Below are 27,944 nucleotides of genomic sequence, written 5' to 3'. Positions count from 1 at the left end.
TTGGATAATTAGAGAGGTTCCGTTGACTTACGGTTACGAATACGTCGTCAAGACACCGGCCAATACCATCGTTCTTCACTCACAAATATTACGCGAGTGAGAATTGACTTAGATATATTTTTTTTAAAACATGATCACGCAGAACCATCCAATTTTACCATTTTGATAACCGGAAAGTTGGTCCATACAATGAACAAGACGAAACTGAAGACGAAAATAAATGGCTTTCCGTTGTCTTTAATGTTCCATAATGACGGACAAAAAGTGACCAGTAGGGCCCCAAACAAGAAAAAAATCCACTGGTAAGCCATCAATTGAACATCCTAAATTCAATTGCCACAATCCTAAATCTTAATAAAAGATAAAGCTTCTTTCAATCTGTGATTCCTGTGATTTATTCATTTCTGACCTGTCGCAAGTTGTGAAAGACAGGGACTATTTCTTCCTGTTACACCTGTCGCCGGTTGTGAAAGACAGGGACCATTTCTTCCTGTTACACCTGTCGCCGGTTGTGAAAGACAGGGACCATTTCTTCCTGTTACACCTGTCGCCGGTTGGGAAAGACAGGGACCATTTCTTCCTGTTACACCTGTCGCCGGTTGTGAAAGACAGGGACCATTTCTTCCTGTTACACCTGTCTCAAGTTGTGAAAGAGAGGGTCTATTCCTCCTGCTACACCAGCGACTGGGTTTAATACGTCATGCCAGTGCTGCATTAGCACATTTTGTATAAGAGACAGGAAACTGAACCTCCTGCTAAACCAACCAAAAGACACGAAAATAGTCTGTGATCAACCACACTCGTTTCCGTTTTCGGACCAGGTTGTGAAAGACAGGGTCAATTCCTCGGTCGTGGGGCCAGCAGTGGTACTTTCTCTTAGCCATAAGTTGGCTAACCAGTTTTCCTGTATGGGATTCCGCGTCTTTCACAACTGGTGTATGTTGCAGCAGGAGGAAATAGTCTCGCTTTGTATCAGGAGGAATAGTCCCAGATCATCCATAACTTGCGACAGGTGTAACAGGAAGAAATGGTCTCTGTCTTTCACAACCGGCGACAGGTGTAACAGGAAGAAATGGTCCCTGTCTTTCACAACCGGCGACGTGGAGCAGGAAGAAATGGTCTCTGTCTTTCACAACCGGCGACAGGGGGAGCATGAAGAAATGGTCTCTGTCTTTCACAACCGGCGACAGGTGTAACAGGAAGAAATGGTCCCTGTCTTTCACAACCGGCGACAGGTGTAACAGGAAGAAATGGTCTCTGTCTTTCACAACCGGCGACAGGTGTAACAGGAAGAAATGGTCCCTGTCTTTCACAACCGGCGACAGGTGTAACAGGAAGAAATGGTCCCTGTCTTTCACAACCGGCGACAGGTGTAAAAGGAAGAAATGGTCCCTGTCTTTCACAACCGGCGACAGGTGTAACAGGAAGAAATGGTCCCTGTCTTTCACAACCGGCGACAGGTGTAACGGGAAGAAATGGTCCCTGTCTTTCACAACCGGCGACAGGCGTAGCAGGAAGAAATGGTCCCTGTCTTTCACAACCGGCGAAAGGCGTAGCAGGAAGAAATGATCCCTGTCTTTCACAACCTGTTGTAGGAATACTCTCCTGTCTTTAACAACCATGGCTGACGTAGCCGAAGAGAGCCGTCTTTACACATTGCGGCTGGTGTATCAGGAGTAACCCCAACCCTCTACATCTTGGTCTCCTCTTTCTCACCACCGGCCTGTAGCTGGTGATACATGGTGTATATTATGTTGTCTCTCACAACAACTAGCTTTGGTTGGTGTAACAGGAAGTTTTGTTCCCTGTCGGTCTCGCACAACTTGTGGCTGAGTCTTTCACAACCGGTGGCAAAGTCCCTTGTCTTTAACAACAAGCGGCTGGTGCAACAGGAGGAATAGTCCCAGTCCAAATGTGTGGCTTGTGTAGCAGGAGCAATAGCTTTCGTCGTCGCTCACAACTTGTTGGCCTGTTTCTCACATTCTGTGGCCGATTTAGCAAGAGGGGCAGTTGCCAGTATTCCACAACCTTCGGCTGGTGTAGCAGGAGAATTACTCCGCTGTCTTTAACACCACAATTGGTCCTCTGTCTCTCACAACCTGTGATTGAGACGCCAGAGTTACCTGGTCTCTCACAACCTGTGGTTGGTGTAGAAGGAACTATAGTCCCTTGTCTGTCACAGCCTTTTGGCTGGTGTAGAAGGATCTATAGTCCCTAGTCTCTCACAGCCTGTGGCTGGTGTAGAAGGATCTATAGTCCCTCGTCTCTCACAACCTGTGGCTGGTGTTGAAGGATCTAAAGTCCCTTGTCTCTCACAGCCTGTGGCTGGTGTAGAAGGATCTATAGTCCCTTGTCTCTCACAACCTGTAGTTGGTGTAGAAGGATTTATAGTCCCTTGTCTCTCACAACCTGTGGCTGGTGTAGAAGGATCTATAGTCCCTTGTCTCTCACAACCTGTGGCTGGTGTAGAAGGAGTTACAGTCCTCCAAAACTAATAACCTTTCAATGGTATAAACCCTGTTACAATTTGAGACGGGTGTAGCAGGAGGAATAGTCCCCGGTCAAAGGTGTGCAGCACAGAAGTTTCCTATGAATTTTGTCAGTGAAGCGAGAAAGAGTCAGTTCAAGTTGAATGAATTTAATAACAAAAATATACTAAAGCTGTATGCACATGCTATGCCACACAAGCTAAATATGTGACCTTAATCTCCTTTAGGTAGAGCTCAAGTTGGATACCGGAGGTAGATAACCACAGGGTTCACACGGCAGCCGCCAGCTGGTTAAAAGTAGGGTACAGACTGCCTTCTCGCCGGGCGCATGGCATTAGAGATGGGAGTTAAGCTGATAACGTGCATAAGCTTAACATATTCAGGCCGATGTGACAGACGCCCGGTATCCTCCATGAGCAGAGCTTGTATCAACACAGGACATTCTACAACGAGGCAAAGTTCTAATGAAAGTAAAAGGAACTGATTTAACAACACATTAACATCTTTAAATACAACACAGACAGGACTGCAGGAGCATAGCTTGCTTTTTGGTCTTCGGCGAACAAAATTACTATCTGAGCCAAAATCATGGTCAAAAACACGTTTTATGTTAGTTCCCTGCTAGCTATGCCCCTGCCCCTAGACAGTCAAGTTCAAAGCATTGGATCACTGGTGCAGCACTTCTGTATGCAAGTGCCAAGGCCTTCTTTTCTCGATCTGACGCTGCATTTCATGTATGATTAGGTTGCGTCTGATCATGATCATATTTGTCATTATTTCAGGAAGAAAATAAAGGGAAGAGAGAACACTTCACTTCCATACCTAATCAAAGACAAAATTCCCTCACCAACTAGAAACTATATATAGTGTCACATAAAATCAATTACAGTTTACACCATACACAACAGTGAGATACTGATAGATACTCCCTAATCCCTTCTATAAGATCACTCCGAATGCATTTTGAAAAGCTCTAAATTGTGTTTATACAGCGTAAGTTATTCAGACGGAATCGACTTCTTGAAATGAATCCTGTACCACTGGAGAACTATTTTCGCCACACTAATGCACACGCAACTGTATCAACCCCACCTCGTGTTTAAATCAACTGATCTTATAAAGCGGTTTTAGAGTACTGGTGATTGCCACTGATGAGGTTTCACCGGTTCTGTGGCTAAAGACCTAATCCAAATATGAAAAAATGACAGTATTATATCTTACAACACGTTTGACAGCAGATCTATCGGAGGCACTAGATTTACACAGGGGGCCAGCAAAATAGATGGAATAAGTCGGCTGACTAGATTTACCCAAAAACACAAAAAACTTGGAGACTTTGTTATTTCGTCAATCCCGAGGTAATATGTTGTGTTTTTGCCCAAAATCCACGAAGCCCAAAAATCCCTGCATCACTCTTCACTGGCTTTTCTCAACAAGGTGAGCTCCCCCTTGACAGCAGTTCTGCACGAGGCACAAGACATGTAATACTTAGGGTCTCACTAGCGAGAACAGAACAACTAAGATATGCAAATTATCCTATGGCGTAACAACCCGGCCACTTTCAAACTTCATGTAACCTACAAAGGTTCTCCACCTTTAAACCACTTAAATGGCCTGATCACCAATTCAAAGGTTCTTTGATGTGTTGCTACCTTTATAAACACCAGCGCCGCACAAACCAGAGATTTCTGTTGCTGCAACCTGCGACAATTTGATATACACAATACATTTTACAAAACAGAGTTATAATAAAGATTGTCAACTCTGGAGACAATGCTTACAAGCCTCCAACAACCGGTTAGGCAAATACTGAAGATATGATATCTTTTGGGGCTCGTTTGATTTTTTGAGACTAGGGTTACATTTTTCTATAGGAAAACGCTCAAAAGGGAAGTAACAGGGTCAGTGATTTTGCGTCCATTTCAACACTTCATGACGGGACGTCACATGGCATCATTATTAAGCTTTGAACAGCTTTCCACATCATTTGCAATGATGTCACTTCATACATTGTGTCATGCATTTACCTACACTGCATGACGACGTCATGAGACTGGTACACCAGGCAGCCATAGCATACCTCATAATGCCACAAACAGAATATCAGTCAAGTAAATTTCAAACACACTTTTGTTTTCTGAAGGCCTCACTGTAAAGGGAATGCAATTTCTGATAGTAATTCAAATAATACAGTTGGCAGTGGACTAAGGAAGGACACAAAGTTTTTGACGCCCTATAGCGTGGTTTCACGTGACGTCATCACCTTCCATTCTGGAGGGACAGACAAAAGAAAGGAAGCCTAAATGACCATGAACAATGATTTTGATTCAGTTAAGTCAGGCACAACAAATCATTGTTCTGCCCTCCAACATGACTGACCATGAAAACACTCTATACTCCAGACTCTGTTTTTTATTCATGAGTGAGTTGTTTGATGGGATTGAGAGGGTCATGATCGATGGTCTGATGCAGCATGAGGCCGAGCACGCCGGCCCGGCTCGCCATTGCCATTCTGATATTGCGCTCCTCCTCAAAGAGTTCATCAAGCTTGAGCCACTGGAAAAAAACACAAAACAGAATGAGAATGTAGTAGAGTGGAACCGTGGGCAAACTGGGTGATTTTGAGCAAGTGATGCTATTTACCTGTCGTACTCGTTCCATGTCGATTTCAGCTCTCCTCAGCTTCTCCCAGCAGAAGTGTTTATTGCATTTCCTTTTTGGCGCTCGGCAGAATTCCCCCGTTTCTTCGAAGACGTTTGACACGAGTGGACAACCGCACACTTCATCTTGACTGACCTAAAAATTCAGAAAAATAATATAGCTAGCTTTTATTTTATCATTACCGTACTGCTATCCCTGTTTCCAACAAGGAACTTTCCAGACGACAGTATGTTCTCCTATCATGGGGGATGGTTCGAAGCAAGTGATAACACTGTGTGGCCAAGATGTTTTGAAGCCATCATCATAGCGCTGTCAATCCCTCTTTTGAAAGAAACTTTTCATGTTACCTGGGCACAAGATGTACAAAAGTTGGCCTCACCTTTGGTTCCTTGCTATGTTCCGGACACAAGACCTTGAGTCTCTTGCAGTAGGTCTTCTGTGATGCGTTGTAGTAATCACAAAACATCGAGTTGCCTTCAATTCGTGTTTTGTAGATGGAGCCAAATGATGTCTGCGATTCGTACTGTCGAATGAGAAATCAAATATTCTCAGTAAAACTACATCATTGACCATGTCTACCGTCATCACACAGAAGAGTGTGGATTGTGTAGCCACCTACAGAAGATCAGGTGGAAAACTCTTCCGATGTGGACAGATGAACAGGCCGTACACTACATCCTCCAAGACCGCGCTCTATTTGAAGTCAAGCGGAGAACGACCTGGTCGGATCGGAGGATTAGAATGTCAAGAAGAAACTGGGGGGCAGAGGAACACCTGAAGGCCGCTGCTCCCCTCGTGACATCCACTGACAGAAGAATTTGACTTGGAAAGAGCTCTCACTTTCCACAACTTACCTTGGCAAAACATTTCTCCATGTGTTTTAGCGCCCCCTTTTGACTGATTTCATGGCCGCATGTGACGCAGTAGACACTCAACTCAGCTTCCTCATCACCCTCCGTATTCTGAAATATCGTTAGATATAGTTACTGAAGTGATCAATGAAATGGATTGTTGGTCCGTTGGCCACTACAAAATCACTTTGACGGATTATTTCACCCCAAATTCCCACCTCAGGTTTTGGCCAGCATTTCGGCCCCGCTGTTAGCAGTGGTCAAACCAAAACCTCCAGTACCGGTACTATCAAACACAGAAATCAAAGGTTGAACTTACGTCCTGCTCCGGGGCTATCGAGGCATGTTTCGCTCGTTCGATCAGGGCGTCCAGCTCCTGGTGTTTCAGGTCCAGTTCACCGAGTTTCTGGCGGGCGTCGAGCTGGCTGCGACGAATCTTCTCAAGCTCCTTCTTGTTGTTGTCCTCTGCTATACAGGGCGATGACTGCCACTGCTGAATACGCTGGGGAAGGATCTCAAATATACGACTGAAATTTGGAACGATTTCATCACAGAAGGTATAGCCCATCTGTAAGATAGTTGTCATGTGTATCTGTAATTGTTTTGTCAGCCCAAAGCATCTCACAAGTGTGACTTCGAAATGCTGGCCTGTTTAACAGACTATTCAGTAAAAAATGTTTGTGATTATTCTGCGATACTTTATATTACCCAAAGATTAATAGTTAAGACTATATCTAAATCTTGAAGGACAATACTCCTGGCTGAGAACACTTTCTTAGCCAAACTTCCGCTTACTTTGTGGCAAGTTTCATTCCACAGTCATCTGAGCAATACTTGGATCCCGGACGAGCAATCTCCGCACACCCCGGGCCATAGCACTGCTTCATCGAGTCGTCGACATCTTCAAATAGGGGGCGCTCAAATTCAATGTCAAGGTCGTAAGATTTTGATTGGTGTCTGGAATGTTTTGATTTAGACTTGGACTGAAAAATGCATCAAATTGAAAATTGAGCAAAAGTGTCACCATTGGGCAAATTATATATGATGACAAGTTGGATTACATTATAGAGTGGGAGCGGGACCCATGGTGACTAAATTTTTTTTCTTCTCATAGAAATGGCAAACCTGTTCTCTCCACACAGTGTTGGGGAACCTACCTCTTTTTGTTTCTTCTCCTTGCGATGATGTTTCTTCTTCTCCTTTTCTTCTCGCTTCGTCTTCTTCCTCGGCGGCGAGCTCCAATCAGACGACGATTTTGAACGCATGATATTTTCCGTCAATCCGGATAAGAAATCGCTGAAATCATAGAGAATAGACAGAGTTAATTCACCTCAGAAAATGCCACGATTACAATGTTTAAATTGATTACAGTCATCAGCTATCTTTTTCAGGAAAATCGGACTGGGGAAGTTTTTTTTTGAATTTTTAGACTTACTCTGGAAATTCCCCAAATTCTGATCCGGAATCCTGTGATTTTGAACGGTGGGATGTGGGGGTGTCGCTGCCGTTTGCCGATATTGCAAGCCCCTGAAAATATCAAATGTGTACAATGATAATGGGCTGTGGGGAACCGACCGGCACTTGATGGCCCAGTGAGCATTTGTACCTGTTGAAACCTACACACAGTAACATCATACATCCAAACCTCAGTCACTTCCCAAGACTTTTAAAAATTGTCCGGACTATTCAGTTTTTATACTGAGACACATCTACCGTTGCAAAAAAGTTCCCACGTATTCTTAATATGCATCACCCTCTAAAATACTGTCCAATTCAGACGCAGAAAAAATTGAACTCGCTCATACACACCTGTTTGCCTGTACATCTAGACTGTGAGTGACCCTGAAATTTGGAAACTGGAAATGTACTGGCAAAATGCATGCGAAAAATATTCTCAAAATTCTTTTTAATTTTCTCTGTGTGTCCACGATAAGCGATGTGGAAAAAAGGATTTCAGGGTCAAAGAAAATTATAACTCTCCAAAGGATTAACTAAACCCAACAGAAATTGCTGAAAATAAGTTTCCAAATCACGATCGCACAGAAAATGGAACACAGGCTGGTACACAGGGCCTCAACCAACAGCCCGGTTTTCAGCGTCTCATATTCCCTCTCTCCAGGACAACCCTCAAACCTTCTGTTCCGATATACTCGTACTCACAAAATTAAGGCACTGCCTCAATCGACACTTCTGCCTGATTTTGTTGAGTCCTCCAAACTTCTTCATATCCTTACAGAAGTCGCATCGGCCGCAATCGGTCGTCTTGGAACACGCCATGCACTCGCCACATCTTCTGGTGGACTTCTTCTTGGCCGATAGCTAAATAGAAACCACACCTCAATGAATATGCAGACAAAGAATAGGTTTTAAACAAGTAGTGAGCTTCCCCCTCGATCCCCAGAACTTTATCTCCATTGCTGCACCGTATGACCATGTGGCCTATCCCTCAGTGTCCCAGAGTGGGCAGTTCTGGAGAGCATGTTCTGGTCTCTGACCTGATGTGTTGCACTGATGCCTTCTGGACTCAGCCATGTTCAACCTCTTGAGGTGGACTTGTAGTGGCCTGAGGTCCTAAGACAAAGGATGGTATTGAGCTAATTCTGCTTATAGCTCATACCTAAAACTACCAGAATCGGAAAACCTACCCTGGTGTATTTTGAGCCTGGTTCCAAGTCACTGGTATCGCTAACACCTTTCTTCCAATACTTTTCTTTCTTCACTTTGTATTTGATTTTGAGGGCTGGGTTCTTCTCTGTAAGAAAAAAGATGGACCTCACTAAAAATGAGATTTCATACTGTGAACAAGCGATTGTCCATAGTCTCTTCTTCTTTCTCCTGAGAACAGCCACCCTATCATGTTTTAGATGGGCCTTCACTTCATTCTGAAGGAGTTCTACTTGCTTTAGTTTTCCCAGCTAAAGAGATGCTTCATATGGTAAACCCTCAACAGAAGGAAAAACCTCAGATGTACCGTACATGTCATAGCTGTGTTATCAAATACAACACTTCTCATGGCATTTTCTGCACCATTTCTCACCTCGGCAGATTTGACAGAAGAACGCCTTGATTGACTTCGCTTCCTTCTCGTTGACATTGATACAGTCGCCATGGTACCATTCCTCACAATTGTCACAGCATCTGCAAGTCCAAGAGAGAATGGAGATGGAATAATCCTTTACACTCCTCTTTTAGTTCTGTGTGGGCCCCCAAAATTGCTTCACCTTCGTTATTTCAGTATTCACTCTGCACTTGGGAGGCTGCAGGTGCTATTCTCCAGGGAGTCAATCTCCCGCCAGAGGTCGAGTCCACACAAGCTACTCATGTTTCTCACTTGGTGAGGTATTTGGCTTGCCCTGGCATAGACACCAGATAAAAAGACCCCCGGTTTTCCGTCTCATTCAAAGGACTGTAAAGAGCGAGTTTCTTGAAAGCCACGCCAATTCAACCAGATATACAATCCTGGTTTCTCCCTCAGATTGAAACCGGGTCGTACTGTGTGGCTGCCAGCAGTGTTAACCACTTGGCAACGAGGCTCCTCATTACTACACCAACAAACAAAGCTCCTGGGGCTAAAACCCTACAAGTCACACTAACTCTGACAGGAAAAGAGATTTGAAACTTGCTTACATCATAAACCTAGTGGAGTCCGTAGACCGACATATACAATACTGAATGTCTTCCGTGTCCATTTTCTTAACAAGGGCGTCGACTTTTGTCTGCCGCTCGGGCAAGACAAACTTTTGGGCTATGTCTTCTTTCTGGAATTGAGAAAAAAGAATCAATTGGTGGCATCTCATGAGACAGAAAAGTGACAGACACAGCTACACAGGTAAAGCTTTCCGTTTATAGAATCAATGACAGCGGACAATCATCATAGATTCGATGATGGCCCATCATAGATTTGAAAATGTCCAACATAGATTCCATGATGGAGAGATTCTATGATGGGTCGCACCAAATCTTTTATGATTATCCTTGACCGATCCGTTTACCTGTGTATAACTACGGTGATTAAACCAACAGAAAATAAACAAACTACTTAAACCCTCTCAAGCCGCTGGCTGAAAGTTCCATTACCAAACTGATGATTCCACTTAAAAACACTGTGATGATTCCACTTAAAACCTAATGAACAGCCTTCAGTACCATGATGGATTACGTCTTCAATATTTACGACTGACGGCCAACTGGATACAGTTTAACTGGCAAGCATTCAAAAAAGTTTGAAAGGACAAATCCTGTAAAATTGTAGTACTTGTACCTGCTGGGTTTTTGGTGAAACCCTTGCACTGCACTACATGCCCAAAGACAAGAGGAAAATACGTTTTTTCCTCCTGCCAAAGCTAAAGACAAAAGTGCCTTCAATTTCTATTCACCAGTATTCCTAAACCAAAAGCTATGTAAGAAAGCATCAGATGCAAAGGGAGACAGGTCAAGTTATACAGGACAGGAGAGAGATGGATCCAAGGTTTTTCAGCAAAGATTTTCAAAATGCATAAATTGTTTAAAGTATTTTCTTGAAGAAGCAAGTAACTAACTTTGTGACTGATGATGAATATGGAACTAAAACTTATCTTACCCGTTTTATGCTACACTACAAATTATCCACGTCAGAACAAGTTTTGAATGCCAATGCTACACTAGTACAAGGAGACCCACATTTAAAAACTAATTTGCTTTAAATTGAACTTAATTGCCTTGAAATGAATTGGCTGAGGAAAGTGCTTTCTGCTTGAGGCCTAATTGGTTGCAATTAGTGCCAGCAGCAGTCACTTACACTTTGATGTCACAACCCGATTTGAGTTATGAAGTTGCATTGGCTGCAACAGCAATTGTGTAAAATGTTTTTTTTTAAACCAAGACTGGAATTTATTTAAGGAGGTCATAGCAGTTCAGATTTTACAAGCTTGGATCAAAACTTAAGAAACAATTTGCAGACAACCATTCTTAGTATGCCGATTTATTACATGTACATATTCTACTTCTTGAGGCAACATAAAGATCTCTGTTCACCTACTGACAAAAGGTCACTACAAAGGGGCAATGGCCTTCTCAGGCTGATTTCACAACCCTTTTTAACTCTAACAAAATATTTACAAATCTGAAAAAGAAATCTACTACTTATTCAGCAGCATTAAGAACTTCAAACCAATTGACAAACTTCACTGCACTAGGATTCTAACATTGGGATTTATGGGAATGTTATGGTTAAGAACTACACATTGTTTGTTAGAATTCTGTGAGAACAAAACAAACTTGTGCGATGATAAATCAACCAGAAACTCCACAAGTGTGACTACTTCATTACGTGCCTTGGCATTTGAATGCAAACCTGAATAGAAAACTGAAGGTGAACCTAGTGCCTCTTTGTCATGAAGCCAGGATGGATTAAGGAATGAGGATGATGCTTCCTTAACAGACAACACCTGGCATGAAAACATGAAAATGAAAAACGAAGTCCGTGAAATGTATGAAATTCAATAAGCAAAATTCAGCTGAGCCGAAAGAATCGGTCTTTTGAAATTTTATTTTCTGTTTTTCGACTTTGCAAATTCCGTGAATGAATTCTAAAATCCCCCAAAAAAATCAAAATTCGCTTTTTAAATCTGATGAATTCCATGTCTTCAAAAGGCAATTACTGTGCTCAATTTCCAATACACGGATTTTCTGGGGCTGTATCTATGCTCTGGTGCAATGGCAACATTGTCAAACATAACTACCATAATTTAACATCATTTTCATTTCTCTGATTTCATTTCATTTCGATGCTTCATTACAGATTTTATCAGATGGAGAAAGGACGATGTTTTGGTGATAGAAACTTGCAAACAGAATTTGCTCAAATCTAAACATGCAGTGTTCTCCATAACCATGACAACAGGACAATAACACCCATATCGAAAGAAGGACAATAACCTAAATAATCAAATTTAGAAACATTTTGACAAAAAAATTTGTTTTCTCATTAATGTCCCAAATTCATGTGCAAATGCCAGGTCAATGGAGAACACGAACTTCTGCTTTCAAACTCACCAAACTATGAAATAAATAAGATCATAGACATTCCTGGAAAGTTGAGGTTGAGGTATTACTATAAATTACAAAATGCTGAAGTTTTACTAGGCCTAACGTTGCACGATATTGTATCGCCACTTCTGTGATTATGTCATGATCACTGATGTTAATTCCCAAAAATTCTTAAAAAGAGGCAAAACAGCACAGGCTCTTCTCATAACCTGGTGATACAATAATGTGCAATGACCCCATGGCCATGTAACAGAAAAAAACAGAATTAGGAAGTACAAGTCACAAGACTACTACATACTGCAAGGTTTGTATTGTTGCAAGATGAATTGGCAGCTCGGGCAAGACAGAAATGTCAATCATCTGATCATGACCACAAATCATGAAATGTCATATTTCTGGTTTGTCACTTTCTTCTGAGACAGATTGAAGCTGATTTTTATCAACACATTTCACGTTAAATGTTTGTTTTTCACAGAGAAAACACAATATCTTTGCTATTCTAAGCTTTCTATATATGTTCATACTTACAGACATTGTTTTGATTTTGATGTCAGCAGTCAATAACGTTCCTAAATGGAGAAAATAATGACAGATTCTAAACAAATGATGAACGTTTTGCAGAAGCTGGGCTTCGCTTGCGATCTACGTCATCAGTTCGTGGGTACTTATTTGGGTGTAAAGAAAAAGAGAACTAAACGAGATGAAACATCGAAAGTTGATTTCCTCAATGCTTGGCTAAAGGTCAAATTATCTTGACATTTAAAAGGAATGATATCGTGATAGTAAGAAATAAGTGCAAATAATGCTACTTTGAATCGTCTTGTTTGTGTAATAACTTATTTTGAAATCAGATTTTGGAATTCCATAATTTTGATGAACCCCATTATCGCCATTTTATTTTGAAGATCATTTGCCCTTTTTGCTCCACAAACTTCGGCAAAATGGAGCATCTAATTCCAGTAATCAACAAATTGCAAGACGTCTTCAATACTGTTGGATCTGAAACAATCCTACTGCCACAGATCGTAGTGATTGGTGCCCAGGTTAGTCATCATTCCTACTTTGTTTACAATGTCAATGACTCTGTGCAGTGGCAGTGCATTGATTTCCATGCATTGGCCTGGGCCGGCATTTGCATTGCATATGATGGTAATTTTCCACCACTCCCACTTGTGCGAGAAACTCTGCCACTTTTTAGCGTCTATTTGGTGTTACAAAAATCTCTAGCTGCAGTTCTGTACCTTGCATTGGGATGTCTGTGGTCAAACTCATCATGGCCGTCGGCCTTGCCTATCTCAATCACTCGACAGTTTGGACCAATGTCAAGAAGCCAGTCCCAAAGCCGAATGGAAACCTGTCAGGACTCAGTGTGGTGTAGCAGGTGAAATAATCCTTTAATCTACATATGTTGATACAAACTTTCGAAATTGTCTGTAGTGTTGTGTGGTATACTTGAACATGTCGTCTGTTGCCTTTTCTCGCTTTTTTCTCACTTTTATTTGTTTTATTTTCAGAGTTCTGGTAAAAGCTCTGTGTTGGAAGGCCTCGTGGGACATGACTTCCTGCCCCGAGGAACTGGTATCGTGACAAGGCGACCCCTTGTCCTACAGCTGATTCATGTCAGCCCTGATGACAAGGAGACAAGAGCAGCTGATGGAGGTAAAGAATCCCATATACTAGGAGTGACTTGACATTGACAATTCACTGCCATTTCCCAAAAAAATGTCCACGCACAGTGAAATGAAATACAATTTTTGTTGGATTTCAGACACAATATCAATACAATGAAGATTACTCAGTGATGCTTGTTGGTTTTCCTGATCAAAACATTTTTGAAATTTTCTAGAATATTTCATCATTTTGATATCTAAATAGGCCTATATAGCAGGTCATGCATGGCTTATTTATAGGTCATCACATGGTTTGAAATGGAAAAACCCTAGTTTTTTATGTGCAATTTGGCCCAATTTATCTGATGTAATGTTTGTGGTTTTGTTGATGAACTTTTGATATCTAAAACAATGGATTGTTGACATTCATGCATGCCTTGAAATTCCTTTAGAAAGAGGTACAGCAATTTTTGCTAGTTATGTGAAAAAGGACACACTTCAAATCGAAATTTAAAGATAGAAGGCAGACACTTGACTGATATTATCCCTACACTATACTATCATCTTTAGTTTAAGTTTCCCTTATCTTCCATTATATTTTTGTTATTACTATATAACTATTATGCATTTTTAGGAGATACATGCATTTTGAAATAAATTTAGGCATGCAGCCGCCAGCTCTCCAAGGACATGTCAGAAATAAAATATGTTGTGTATTCTTTTATGCTTAGTATCTTTGTTGTTCACAGATGGTGGTACCCAGGAGGAATGGGCCAAGTTCCTGCACACGAAGCAGAAGGTCTACACTGACTTTGATGAGATCCGGAAGGAGATTGAAGCAGAGACAGACAGAATGGCAGGATCAAACAAGGTCGGGGGCATTTGCAGACATCTTCTGGCATTAGAAATGGCACTGTAGGTGACCTATCTCTCAGGACAGGACTTACGTATTACAGTGGAGCCTCTGTTTGGCAGACACCTCTCTATCAAGGACACTATTTGTGGTCCAAAATTTGTTGCTTTCATTCAGTTTGACCTCCCTAATTATGACACCTAGCAAAGACCAAATAGCAACAATACAGCGCTCGTGTCTGAGCGCAGTGGTTGGGGCTTAATATCTTGGTGCCTTCGTTCTTTTCATAAAATGTTCATTTTGTTTCGTGTTTCCAGGGAATAATCGAGGATGCTATCCACCTGAAGATCTTCTCCAACAAAGTAGTCAACCTGACCTTGGTAGATCTGCCCGGCATCACCAAAGTCCCCGTTGGTGACCAACCAGAGGATATCGAGTTACAAATCCGAGATATGTGTGTGAAATATATCAGTAACCCCAACTCAATTATACTCAGTGTTACGTCAGCTAATACCGATATGGCGACGTCCGAATCTTTGAAGTTAGCCAAGGAAATCGACCCTGATGGTAAGTGTTATGTAGTTGATCTCGGACACCTCTCTACTAGGGACAGCATTTCTCAAGAGGGTGTCCTTATTAGAGAGGTTCTACTGTACGTGTATGTTGCGTAGGGTATATTGAATAGCATGTGAAAATAGTACAAAAAAGTGGAACATTGTTTATGTTCAGGTTGGGTATTTTTTACAAATAGTTGCTAAATATTTTCTGACTTCTCTTTACAGGTCGTCGTACTCTTGCCGTTGTCACAAAGCTTGACTTGATGGACGCCGGTACCGATGCCCTGGACGTGTTATGTGGCCGCGTTATTCCCGTCAAACTAGGAATTATCGGTGTGGTCAATAGAAGTCAGGCCGATATCAATACATCTAAGAATATTGGTGATGCGTTGAAAGACGAAAGCTCGTTTCTACAGAAGAGGTATCCAGCTATTGCTAGCAGGAATGGTACGCCGTATCTGGCCAAGACTTTAAACCGGGTAAGATTCAATACTAGTAGGCCTACTATTAGTCTGAACAGCAGTTTATCGCCGGCCGCGCTACAATTAGATATTCTTCAAGTCAACGTAAATTGGCCTGCTATAAATACACATGTATGGAATATTTTGAGGAAGTTTGTTTGCGCGCTGATCAGTTATGGGTTTCACCTGGAACAAAGTGTCACAGTGGCTTATGGCATTGTCCGAAGACCTTCTGATGTGTTCTGAGTGTGTGCATTTGTTGGTATGGGCTCTCCTCTGGTTTTCTACCCTTTTCTGACACGTCTCTAATTGTTTCTTCATTCTTGCAGCTGCTAATGCACCACATACGAGACTGTCTTCCCGAGTTGAAAACGCGTGTGAATGTAATGGCTGCCCAGCACCAGTCGCTGCTCAACTCTTATGGTGAAGCTGTAGAGGATAAGGTAAGGGGGATTGAAAGTTTTAAATAAATATATGAAGGATCCCCATTTATCATTGGTGAACATCAGCCTTATAGTCAACTCTTTCAGAGAGTACATGGTATGTGTATCATACAAAATGGAATGGGATGGTTCCCTCAGTTTTCAACCCTTCAAATGCAGCTTGTTGAGTGAATTGTTCATTCATGAGGTTGCCTTTCCTCTGTGACACCAGGTCCTTCATTCAATTTTGATGATAATATTGATAATGATAATCATGAAAATTGTAACCTATGCTGACTTGAAATATGGAATTCATATTGCCTGTTATTTGATTTCAGGGCCAGTTACTACTTCAGGTCATCACCCGCTTTGCGTCTGCTTATAATAACACAATTGAAGGAACAGCTCGTAATATAGAAACAAGTGAACTGTGAGTACATCTGTTATTTATGAATTGTCTCTATGCCATTTCACAAAAATAGCACTGCACACAGAACATGCCTAGACTTTGCTCAAATTGTTCAATGTTTTGTTGCAAATGGCTTGTTCTTTGACTGGGTTGTTCTTTGACTGGGTCACGCTTTGTGCGATTCTGGCAGGTTAGTATATTTGGACATTTTGAACTTACTTGCAAAAGTTTAAGATGAAATACTATATTTCTGCTGCACTAACTGTATAAAATCCAAAAAAAGTATTGTCTTTTTTCCATGAAAAAGACTATAAACCTACCTTTAAATGATGTTTCAGATGTGGGGGAGCCCGAATATGTTACATCTTCCACGAAACATTCGGCAGAACTTTATTGTCGGTCGACCCATTAGGTGGTTTATCCGCTCTAGATGTCCTTACAGCTATACGAAACGCCACTGGAACGCGGCCTGCGCTGTTCGTACCGGAGATTTCGTTCGAATTATTAGTAAAACGTCAAATTCGTCGTCTGGAGGAGCCGAGTCTGCGCTGTGTAGAACTCGTCCACGAAGAGATGCAGAGAATTATTCAGCACTGCGGGACCCAGCAGGAGATGTTACGATTTCCTAAACTTCATGAAAAGTTGGTCGACGTTGTGACTGCGTTGCTCAGGCGGAGATTACCGACTACTAATTCAATGGTAAGAGATGCGTGTTGTTTGCCAGATTTTTGTGTTTTGACTAGAACGCTGAAAGCAGAGTTTGATACAGTGTGAAAAAGGCCGGGTACAGTTGAATTTGAAACACACTTAGATTGTATGTTTGAGGGAGAATATGAAAGGTCTCCTAGGCTCAAGGTGATATATCTGCCTAGAAGCCCCTATCATCTGCAAACCCAGAGATATTTGCAGCCATTTTGCTCACGGTTTCGTGAAATTGCTTCTTTGGTGTTTTTTGACCAGCAGTCGAGTCTCTTTCCAGGTTGAAAACTTAGTGTGTATAGAACTTGCCTACATCAACACGAAGCACCCGGACTTCACCGAGGCCTCGTTGGTGCACCGGACGTTGACGGAGAATCTAGCTGCTGATGCGGAGAGAAGGAGTAGTAAACAGACCATTCATGAAGACAAGGTAGAGTACCAAGGACGAGGGTTCTGTTGTGTCGGGGTCAAGGGAGGCTGCTATTCACTCGATAAATTACATATTACGCAATCTTGTTCGGAGTTATCTTGGGCAAACTGTTTCAAGATGTTTGGTTGTCTAATGTTCCAATTGGAGTGTTGCCCTGTAAAAGGTGTGATAGTCAACTGACATTTCTAGTTGTCCACAGGGCAACTTCCATTTCTCCTCAGGGCAACTACTTTACTGGAATATCAACTTGTCTGACAATTTGGTTGTCAAGGCCAAGCGGAATCCAAACCCTGATAACTGGAGCATTTTTCATTTTCTTAGCTTTATCTGATCTATTTACTTGTAAAATCTCCATTCCTTCTCAAAGACTAAAGTATGTTCAACTCTCTATTTAAGGAATTACCAGTAATGAATGGTCCTGGAAGTGGTTCTTGGAGGAGCTGGGGGCGCATGGCCAAGGGTGACTCATTGGGACCAGATAGTGCAGCATCTAGCCAGCCAAACAGCATCAGTAACTCGCCCCTTCACCCACCGGGAAAGACGACTCCACAGAAGGGAATCAACCTCCTCCCTGAAGTTGTGAGTAGACAGAAGAAGATTTTGAAATTAAGATTCAAATAATACCTCATTAAAACTTGAGTAAGATGATAGAAATTTCATTTGTGCCCGATCCCTGCTGAGACGTCCGATATGTAGTGAGTCCGATGTCTCTGATGCACAACATCGTTATATCGACAGAACTTGATTCAAATTTTGATGGTTGATATTTTGTCTTTACAGCCGACTGATGCTACTGCCAGGAAGCTCTCCACCCGAGAACAGCGGGACTGTGAAGTCATCGAGCGTTTGATCAAATCGTACTTCCTCATCGTCCGAAAAAATATCCAGGACAGCGTGCCGAAGGCAATAATGCACTTCTTAGTAAACTATGTGAAGGACAATCTGCAGAGTGAATTAGTTAGTCAGCTTTATCAGACGAATTTGATAGATAATCTCTTGATGGAGTCGGAACATATAGCAGCTAGGCGGCGCGAGGCACAGGAAATGTTAAAGGTAGGTAGAATTTTTGCAACGAGCCCTGTGTCGTTTTCAAAAACGAGAACTTTAAAACTGGTGAAATTTTTCACGGTTTTGTGGACTTGCATCTTTCGCATAGTTTTATGTAGCGTTTTTAAACTGTCGGGTTGAGTTCTATTTCATATGACCTATTCTCTCATCATCTCTTTCAGGCATTAACGAAGGCTAGCCACATAATCAGCGAAATACGCGAGACACAGATCTGGTGAGGACAATGACATTAGCGAGCATGTTAGTCTGTGTTAACAACTCTGGTGGTGGCCAAATGTGTACTACAAACTATACAAACTGCTTGCGGCAGACACTTGGATGGAATGATGACAATTTCCTTGAGGTGTGAATTCTCATGTCTATCACGAAATCCCTCGTTGCCAGTGGATTACATGTCAGATAGGTCAAAAACTATAATTTACACCAATTCACTTCTTTCCTGATCAGCGTTCTTAGTGATGAAGCTTAGAGGTGGGGAAGGAAAATTACCGACTTGGAGTCAACCTGTGATGTTTCCTACAGAATGTCAGTTGTGTCATCGGAATCAACCGTGGCTGACTGTTAATCTTGGCAAGGTTCAGCCTCTCCACCAGCAGCTGTGCTAATCTGGAAATAGACGCATTGGGTGAGACATGATTTGGGCCTAAAATAATCCATGGTCTGCTGTCAGCAGTTATCTATCTGTTGGTTTCAGTGACAATGAATAACACTGGTCAGTTGTAACCAAATGAAAACTCTTGTTGACTCCTGTATATATTTATACCATTTATACTGTAAAATATGATAATTCTATCTAAAATAATCAATGTGATGTCTCTGTGTAAAGGAATGGTTTCCATGGCTACTACTTGTAAACAATAAAGTTACTGGGTTTTTTTCCGGTGTGAAATGGGGAGGCGACTGCTAGATATTATGAATGCCAAAAATGATCATCCACGAAGTAGTCAGTTTATCTCATGTGTACTGTTTATTTTTTGACTCGCTTAACAGCATAGCTACCGGTGCTCACAACAATAACAATACAGTGTATAGATATAGGACGATGGATAATCTACGGGACATAATGGCCAAATGGCGTAGCATCAAATGCAGAGGTGGCGGGCTCATTCGTTGATGACAGCGGAGAACTTGTATCAAAAAAGCATGTTTAAAACTGGCCAAATGTTCAAATGATATTTATACTGTCAACTGAAAACCGGGATAAAGTAGGTATGTGTCGGCATCCAATTCTGCTCAACTTGTAAAGTATTTTCTTTTGTCTTGTTTAAAAAGTGCATTTGTTTTGCAATTCTAGTTCTTTTTCATTGTGAGAATGTTTTGTTCTCTTTAAGTTGTTTATATTATGTGCTGTTTCATTAGCTTGGTAGAAGTACCCGCCGATATATAACAGGAATCATAGATTTAATCGTACAAAAATGCCAAATACGACATTTACACCACTCAGTGATGTTGTGTTGTAGGTGGTTGACGTGAAATCCTTTCGTGATGGGATCAGCAGAGACATTTTGGGAAGGTGCATGGTCCAATTTAGCTTTTCCCAGAGAGTAATAGATTGCGAGTTGGATGGTTTGAGACATGAAATTAGGCAAAAGTTCTTGTATAATACATGTATGATGATGAAAAAGACGAGCTGAGCTTAAGGTGCAGCTTAGGATGCCATTAACATGACAACTCTTGAGCCATTGGCCGAGGCTTGATTGATATTTTTGCCTGGTGTACATTGTACATATTCATATTTTTGTGTGTGGATACATGCAAAAACCATTGCTGTATTTATTTTGTATGAGTAAAGATTAGCATGCCAGACAGCTTGTGGTTGAGTGTACATGTATTATGAAATGAAAATACATGTAAGTGTTGTATTCAAAGAATCTAGATGCATACATGTACATTCAGACATGTTACAGTGTAGATAGAATTTTACAGGTTTCTTGGAATCTGAATTTTTTTGTCTTTCAATGTACATATATATGTGGATTTGTAAAAAAGAGGATGTTACGCATAGTGATGGGCAATATCAGACCGTCCTTCATCGAATGGTATGTGCATCTTTTTCCTCTCGGGGATTTTTTGATTGGACAACTTGCTCCCTGACTAGGACTTGGAAGAAATTGAACGAGTGAACCTCTCCTGCTGGGAAAATGAAAACCATATGTCTGAGTATGCAGAAGCTGTGTGATAAAGAACCGATGGTAGAATAGGATGCAAATAAAACCACTGTATATAAATCAAGATCACCTTGTGTTGTGTTCATTTGTGTCTCAGTCATCCTGAACTTCAGTTATCAACACAAGACAGATGTTGTGATTGATTGAGACAACGCAGAAGAGATCAGACAAGGCACTGTAGTAGTTTGACTCTTCCAGCTGGTTGTCTCAAGTTGTTCCAGTCCTCTGTCCTGTCCTCTTTTATCAACAAGACAGATGTTGTGATTGATTGAGACAACGCAGAAGAGATCAGACAAGGCACTGTAGTAGTTTGACTCTTCCAGCTGTTTGTCTCGAGTTGTTCCAGTCCTCTGTCCTGTCCTCTTTTATCAACAAGACAGATGTTGTGATTGATTGAGACAACGCAGAAGAGATCAGACAAGGCACTGTCGTAGTTTAACTCTTCCAGCTGGTTGTCTCGAGTTGTTCCAATCCTCTGTCCTGTCCTGAGTTATCAACACAAGACAGTTGTTGTGACAAGACACTTCAGTATTTCGACTCTTCCAGCTGGTTATCTTGGGTGTTCAATGCCTGAGGACCATGCATGTTTGTGACAATGTATCTGAATAGGCTACAGTAGCCAAAGACCCCGCCTGTCCGAGTAACATACCTCTACTAGCGCACATCTGAGGGCGATGGTTGTGTGACATAAGTTGATGTGGTGAAGACCAAAGACAAAGGCTGGCTGTACATGTAGTGTGGGAGGGAAAGGTTGGGTGTGAATGTAGAGTCTGTCCTGTAACCAGTGTCTTTCACAATGATGTTTGTTGGCCTGCCCTTGTCACAATCACCTGCTTTGTGTAATGTCACTTTTTGTTGGCGTCCTAATCCGGCCTATGTTTGCAGGACCTTCCCGACTTCAGCTCATGCATGAGTTACTGTGGTGTCTTCTCATCATCTTCAGTGAACTTGGTTTAAAAACAACAAGATAGCCTTGGAGTGGTAGGTGTTTCACACTGGAGCGGGAGTGTCATGTCACTTCAGATCGATCCCTGGTGGTTGGCATGTAGCTAACAAGAATCTACTGATGGCAGAAAATGTGCCCTGGGGGAAATAAAACACTGAACAAGTATCAACATTGATTGATCATTCTATTCTCAAATATCTTTAAATCATAAAACAGTTTTCTACAACATAGACAGCGCAATACAAAACATACTCTGAGGGAGACTAAGACAGAACTCAATACATCGATATATTTCTGATATATCGATACATTGTATACACAATACGTTCAATAAATTACTTTGGAAGAATATCCATCTTTCGGAGAGCCTACATGTAAAACATTCAAAGGCAAAGTACAGAAAGAATCAAGAAGCTGTCAATGAATGCAAGCTCACTTGTGTTTTGAATATCCACAATCATTTGATTCGTACTGGCGTGGCTCAGAGTGGAGTTTACAGTAATGGTCATTCAAAAGCCCATATAGGACGACGAGCACGACATATCATTGATTGATTGCTCAAAAAACTTTTTAAACGAAACACATTTCCCTAATGAAATATGTAAATACATGTAGTTGCAACTAAATTTGCTGTTACAAGTGCTTTGATGACATGAATAAACTACATGTACATTTGATATTAAATTCATTGAAAGTACAAATGAAAAGTACAAATGGTACTGAAGACGGGACTGTTTGCTGAAGTTTCTCTTGACTTCTCAGGCAGGCTACCCAGCTACTGTAAAAGGATCTGACTCAACTGTGAGCTGAAAAACAATGGTCAGCCCTAGTCTTACGGTTTGGTGTTCTGTAAGGTAAATTGGTACAGTTATAGCCCCAAGTCTAGAAAACAGTTGGCAATACACATGAATGCACACAGAAGCTATAATTCTACTAGGGCTATAATTGTATCACTTTATCTTATCAACAATAAGAAATGAACATAATCAAACCACTGAATCTCAAAGCTGTCAACTATTTCATCATTGCAAAGGACAACTTGGAGAACTTTTGACAGTATTTCTACAGCCATTCCGTCATGACCAAGATTAAACCTCATGCAAAAATCTTCAGACTCGTCAAAATGGCACAATATAAACATATTGCAGAACATTGCCCCTTGGTCACCCATCCACCAATTAACCTCTCTCAAAGTTGCTTAACTTCAGTGATGGGGCAGAGTATGTTGACCACAACAGAACTCTCCAGAGCCGATGGCTGGAAGTCTCTTATACAAAGTACATGAGAGTACCTGTATGATTCAAATACAAGTAAAAAATCAAATTCATAACAATGTACATTCATTTTTTGCAGAAATGTTTTATAGTAACTCCATACACCGACAATGCATTCATAATTATGCAAACAATGTCTCTACCATAATTTAGAATCATGCAAAATATATATTCTTAAGAAATAAATTATCTGAAATTAGCGTCATGTTCAGGTTGTTCGTAAGTATATTTGCCAAAGATTATTTCTGGTCAGTACACATCGGGAAACTGTCGCCGATTTTGTTTTGAAATAGAAACATTAAATACCACACATAAACTGAAAGAAGCACCATGACCTTTAAAGAAATACAAAAATACATGTACCGTCAGTATGAGCAAGGCATAGGCCTACGTCACACTAAAATGTAGCAAAATAGAATAAGAAGGGAGACATGAATACATGACCTACATACTTAGGGCTCTCCCCGCCACGTATATGCTTGGGAAATCTTTGCCGAGGACATACTGCGGAAGGGAGAATCCAGGGAGACATTCAAAATTCAAAAAGTCCTTTTGATTCTTGTGCCACTGTTCTTTCTAATGAATCATTACGACCTGATCAGTTTGAACCCATGACCTGTGTCGAGCTCCTTCGGCGGGAACCAACTCATCTTCTTGCGTCGCAGACACCTTAATACACAATCACAACAACAGAGGGAGCTACTATCGATACAAGTACAACTTATACAGCGAACAAGCGGGCGAGTTATTCTTGGAAAGTTACTATCCCAATGCTGTGTAATGTCCTGCTCTGTTGGAAGATGGAACGTAAAATCAGTCCAATGTCGTGAAACACCATATTCGGGTTGTAACACCCGCTCCTTGCTTGACCACTTGAACTCCTCGTCCGTGGATCCAGGTGACGAACAATTATAAACAACCCAATCACGGGAGAAATCACCCATTCGAATCTGGGCCCATTCTTCTGGGTCCATGCTTGATGATTTTGATAATCGGCATGTTTGTAACGCGACGATGTCTTTCCGGTTTTTCGTAACGCTCCGCAGCCATTTGTAAGAATGTTCCGTGTCTAAGATGAGTACGAGTCGTGCCCCGGTAGCACCATTTTTCTCCCTCCACATCTCCAAGAGTTGATCCAGCTGAAGAATAGCATTGCCTGGAAAGACACAAAATTATTCAATTGAAAGACCATTCAGACATCTTTGTTGTGCTGGTGAATATTGGGACAGGTCAAGCTCACTAAAGTGGACCTGATCAACATTACATTGAGTTTTCAGTTAGGCTGCGATTAGAGTTCACGTTTTCACATGTAACGTGTCACCGTCCACTTTCATGTGTGACAGGAAGAACGAAGAAGTCATTTCCAAAGAGCGGGCTACATACGATTCACGATGTCACTTTTCATCCTCACGTCGTGTTTTCAAGCCTAAGTCAGGTAACTCGTGACAAGTGAAACATGACTAGTGGCAACGTAATCCTTTATAACTCCAGCCTTGGAGATGTTGATCCCTTTCTTGTCTGTAAGTTCATTGATGTGCTCATAAAGACATTAAATCATTTTTGGCATTTTATATGCATGAGGTAGTCACGTGACAAAAGGCTTTCATGAAATTGAGCGTTAACCACAAGATGTATAGTCATACATTGTAAAGTTGTGTTATGTATACTATAATACTGGCATCTGTTTACACATTGTAACTCCAAGAGACACCAGCTGCACTGCAGGCACGACAGGTGACATACATTGTGTTGTAGCGATGAAGGATTATGCATCACACTTCAGACAAACAAGTGACACGATTGCCAAGAACACCACGGCCCAAATTCATAAAGGGCGTTTAAGGGTTAGACATGTACAACTTCTCTCTAATCAGTTTCAGGGCCTATTCATATTCTGTGGAGATTTACATGAAGGGCCTGAATCTGTCTATTCAGTAGTTAAACGCTGTTTTAAGCTAAACACCCTTTATGAATTTGGCCCCACATGTTTAGACATAGGTGTTAGATTATCACCTGACTTGAGGATGATTCATGATACCCTGTCAAAGGGCAAACCTACCTGACAATGCCCAGTCTCCATTATCATGAGTATGGCCGCTGTAATAAACAATATAGGTATCATATCGTGGCCCATCTTCCGTATTCTTCTCAAAGAATGCCTTCAGTTTTGTCTGGACGCTCTCGAGGGTCAGTCCGCTTGATGAATAGTCGCAGCCAAAGATATGGACCATGTGATGGCTAAAGAATTTCTCCAGGATGCTGATGACGTACATGGAACGCTGGGCTGACTCTTGGATCATGTTTTGGGATACGAGGGTCGCCTGGCCGTCCGCTCTGAAACAGGATTGGGCAATGCATAAATAAACAAATGATAACTCTTCTGTTGGCTTACAAATCAAAATCGCAACAGTGAGTTAACGAATTGCTGAAAAGCTAAAAATCGAAAACATGCTATAAATTCTGTACAACTAAATAGTTTTTTTCTTACACCCTGTATGCTGTACTGTAGAGGTTTTGAATCAGATTGTGGCACCAGTTTACCTTTTGGACCAGCAGAGTACATATTTTAACCCCATTCAACTAAAATAGCCCATCTGCAGATAATTACCATGAAATTAGGTTAGTTAATATTTGTTATGGACATTGGAACAGCGTCAGAATATAGTTTTGAGCTGAAAGTAAATGCAATCAGTCCGGAGTAGGATGGTTAGGTCTGTTTTAAATGGGTCTGCCCAGAGTTAACCCCTTAACCACTTCTAAAACTTTCATATAAATGCCGAAATACATGACATACAAAATGTACACCAAAAATTGCCTGCACTTGCAAGATTATCCATTTGAACACATCTTAAGGTACCAGAGGTTCTTCAAGCTTTAAAGGACCAACATAGTTTTTAAGAGCATTTTAACAGGCTGTTGGCTGTCCAGTCAACTTCAACTCCACAGTAAGCATATTTTGAAGGGATAATTCAACATGTTCGACTTGTCCTTTAATTTGCTGCTACAAAAGAACTTGATCAATCCTACGGATGATAAAAAGCCATATGATCTCAAACAATAACTTGACACACAGAGATTAAAGTTAACCCACCTGTGATATAACGCTGGAGCCACCATCGCATACCCAATGCTCCGCCCGCCAAGAACCGACGCCATCTCCAGCAGCAGACTGAGCACCATGCCCTCTATTGGTACGATCACCAGCAGCATACTCAGAGACAACACCGTCCGCGTCTCCCACGTCACAATGCCGATGAGTGCCGTCGTCAACAAGGTCACCCAGGTCAAACGTTGTGATATCAAACTGAAATGCCGCACTCCCTTTGACGCCATGATGCGAGTCATGTTTTTACTCTCGTCGGTTGCATAATGAAACGTCATGTTACAAACTGTCACTTTCTTCATCAACTGCCATAACGTAACGATGAAGACGGAGTGACAACACAACCAGACAACGCCACACGCAGCAAATATCGGAACAACGATATACCATTCTTTATGCGTCGGTATAAATATGGCACAGATCGTGAAATATCCCAGTTCCGTTAATGTTACAGTTATTACAGATAGGTGGCGCACGAGTACTGAACGTAACAGGAAGCTTTGCCAACGTTCTAGAACGGACAATGGACAGAAGTACCACTCGCATAGCGGCTTGATTAGCATTCTTAGCGCAAAGCAGACTAAACCAAATGGGTTTACGTCTAGTTGGATTCTCAACGCAGGAAAAAATAACACTCCGGTTATTATGGAAAGGAAGATCAGGTTAAGGATCCCGAACATCGATTTTAATCTTATGGCAACGATAGTTAACATGAATGAGACAGTCAGTAAGAGAAGAGGACCAGAGTCACTTGAGGCCATGGTGAAACACGCAATCATCATTCCACATAATTCGAGAAACTCGGGGAGCCGGAGCATTGTGGGGAGACTGGGTCTGGGGTAGACAAATATCTCGAGTATATTCCAGATGAATTTTAAAACAATGCTTGCGATGAACATTCCATTCATTGCTTTCTCCGACGGTTCATCTTTGAAAATTGAACTCTCAGAGAAAGATATCAAACCGAGAAAACATCCGCCCCATAATCGGATTAATGCGGTTCCAACAACTTCCATCGAGAAGTAATAAGAACAGACACATGACGACATAAACACAAACAGCCCGAGCACAGCTAGAGTTAGAAGCGCGACATTGTTACTATAGGCCCAGCGGTTATATAATCCTAAACTTAGCGCTATAACGAGCGCTAGTGTCGACAGGTGGCGTAAGTTGTGTAATCCCATCCTGCCTCTCATCTCCCGTAATTTTATCACTGCCTTCTCCGCGCTGAACTCGCGCACGCTCTGTTTTACGTACGCCCAATTCATCCTGATGAACAGACACACAATCTCCAACGAATGACTAATACTATACTTGACTCGGCCGATCAGGGTCATCTGGGCGCTGGGGTGGCACTCGGGACTACATGTAGGTCATCTCAACCACTACAACCCCTGCAATGAAATGATTTAGAATTAAAATCCAGTCGGTCAATATTAGGACTCACCAAGACAAAAGTCGCAGCTCACAACTCACAAGTCGGACAAGATGTTGAAAAATAAACAAATTTGTTTATCGAAATTATGTAACTACATGTACTTCTATGCTCAATCAAACTTCTACCACCATGCCTACCATTGCAAATGGTAGTGATCACTGTTCACCGGCTCATAACCATACTTTTTAATGAGGATTACCACGATTACGTAACTAATGGTAAGGGGTTTTTCATGTACATTTTGCAGTGTATCAAAAAATATCTGCACAGACTTGCTTTTTGTCTCGATCTCAAATCGGCCGATATCGGTGTAAAATGACACCACTCGAATTAAGCAAATGGTTCAAAACTTGCCTGGCATATAGGGCAGCGCGTATCCGCAAAGTGCAACCCTGAAAAACATCGCATCTTGAAGAAAAAGGAGTTTTAGTGAAGTCAAAAATCACTTTTTAGTCATTCAGGAGAACAAGGCGAAAAG

At 41.5% G+C, this 27,944-nt stretch overlaps 3 protein-coding genes across 4 annotated transcripts; 1 reads left to right on the top strand and 2 right to left on the bottom strand.

Annotated features, from left to right (window-relative positions):
• Positions 1-2,622: 2,622 nt before the first annotated feature.
• On the bottom strand, positions 2,623-12,651 carry LOC135491350 (CXXC-type zinc finger protein 1-like). Of its 2 annotated transcripts, XM_064777155.1 has the most exons (15): positions 12,557-12,651; positions 12,035-12,067; positions 9,629-9,759; positions 9,039-9,139; positions 8,647-8,753; positions 8,162-8,320; positions 7,811-7,843; positions 7,437-7,528; positions 7,159-7,297; positions 6,797-6,984; positions 6,321-6,528; positions 6,005-6,112; positions 5,530-5,673; positions 5,133-5,285; positions 2,623-5,045 (listed from the first exon to the last, which is right to left on the bottom strand). In XM_064777155.1, the coding sequence occupies exons 3-15, from the start codon at positions 9,688-9,690 to the stop codon at positions 4,902-4,904; spliced, it is 1,638 nt and encodes a 545-aa protein (XP_064633225.1). In that variant the 5' UTR covers positions 9,691-9,759; positions 12,035-12,067; positions 12,557-12,651; the 3' UTR covers positions 2,623-4,901. The 2 variants fall into 2 exon arrangements, with proteins under 2 accessions (XP_064633225.1, XP_064633224.1); XM_064777154.1 differs by lacking the exon at positions 12,035-12,067.
• A 270-nt stretch (positions 12,652-12,921) lies between these two features.
• Positions 12,922-20,774, top strand: LOC135491143 (dynamin-1-like protein). The gene is made up of 12 exons (XM_064776825.1): positions 12,922-13,071; positions 13,543-13,687; positions 14,388-14,509; positions 14,809-15,058; positions 15,274-15,527; positions 15,839-15,952; positions 16,270-16,361; positions 16,679-17,039; positions 17,320-17,469; positions 17,866-18,048; positions 18,250-18,522; positions 18,699-20,774. The coding sequence occupies exons 1-12, from the start codon at positions 12,970-12,972 to the stop codon at positions 18,753-18,755; spliced, it is 2,103 nt and encodes a 700-aa protein (XP_064632895.1). The 5' UTR covers positions 12,922-12,969; the 3' UTR covers positions 18,756-20,774.
• A 1,044-nt stretch (positions 20,775-21,818) lies between these two features.
• Positions 21,819-27,937, bottom strand: LOC135491428 (transmembrane protein 168-like). Its single transcript, XM_064777294.1, has 4 exons — positions 27,821-27,937; positions 26,017-27,422; positions 24,985-25,259; positions 21,819-24,081 (listed from the first exon to the last, which is right to left on the bottom strand). The coding sequence occupies exons 2-4, from the start codon at positions 27,363-27,365 to the stop codon at positions 23,513-23,515; spliced, it is 2,193 nt and encodes a 730-aa protein (XP_064633364.1). The 5' UTR covers positions 27,366-27,422; positions 27,821-27,937; the 3' UTR covers positions 21,819-23,512.
• Between the last annotated feature and the right edge of the window lie 7 nt (positions 27,938-27,944).

This window comes from Lineus longissimus, chromosome 7 (assembly GCF_910592395.1).
Source record: "Lineus longissimus chromosome 7, tnLinLong1.2, whole genome shotgun sequence".
Taxonomy (NCBI): Eukaryota; Metazoa; Nemertea; class Pilidiophora; order Heteronemertea; family Lineidae; genus Lineus; species Lineus longissimus.
Note: the sequence above shows the minus strand (reverse complement) of the source record. Positions and strands in the feature narration are given on the sequence as shown.

Excerpts from the sequence above, each read along its gene's own strand:
- LOC135491350 (XM_064777154.1), bottom strand. Across the intron at positions 8,754-9,038 it reads CTTCTGTCAAATCTGCCGAG|AGAAGAACCCAGCCCTCAAA; the intron begins GTGAGAAATGGT and ends TTTTTCTTACAG. Across the intron at positions 7,844-8,161 it reads TGAGGCAGTGCCTTAATTTT|GGTCACTCACAGTCTAGATG; the intron begins GTGAGTACGAGT and ends TCCAAATTTCAG.
- LOC135491143 (XM_064776825.1), top strand. The coding sequence starts at position 12,970 with ATGGAGCATCTAATTCCAGTAATCAACAAATTGCAAGACGTCTTCAAT. Across the intron at positions 15,528-15,838 it reads TGGCCAAGACTTTAAACCGG|CTGCTAATGCACCACATACG; the intron begins GTAAGATTCAAT and ends TCATTCTTGCAG. Across the intron at positions 18,523-18,698 it reads AGGCACAGGAAATGTTAAAG|GCATTAACGAAGGCTAGCCA; the intron begins GTAGGTAGAATT and ends CATCTCTTTCAG.
- LOC135491428 (XM_064777294.1), bottom strand. The coding sequence starts at position 27,365 with ATGACCCTGATCGGCCGAGTCAAGTATAGTATTAGTCATTCGTTGGAG. Across the intron at positions 25,260-26,016 it reads GCTCCAGCGTTATATCACAG|AGCGGACGGCCAGGCGACCC; the intron begins GTGGGTTAACTT and ends ATCCTGTTTCAG. Across the intron at positions 24,082-24,984 it reads TGGAGACTGGGCATTGTCAG|GCAATGCTATTCTTCAGCTG; the intron begins GTAGGTTTGCCC and ends GTGTCTTTCCAG.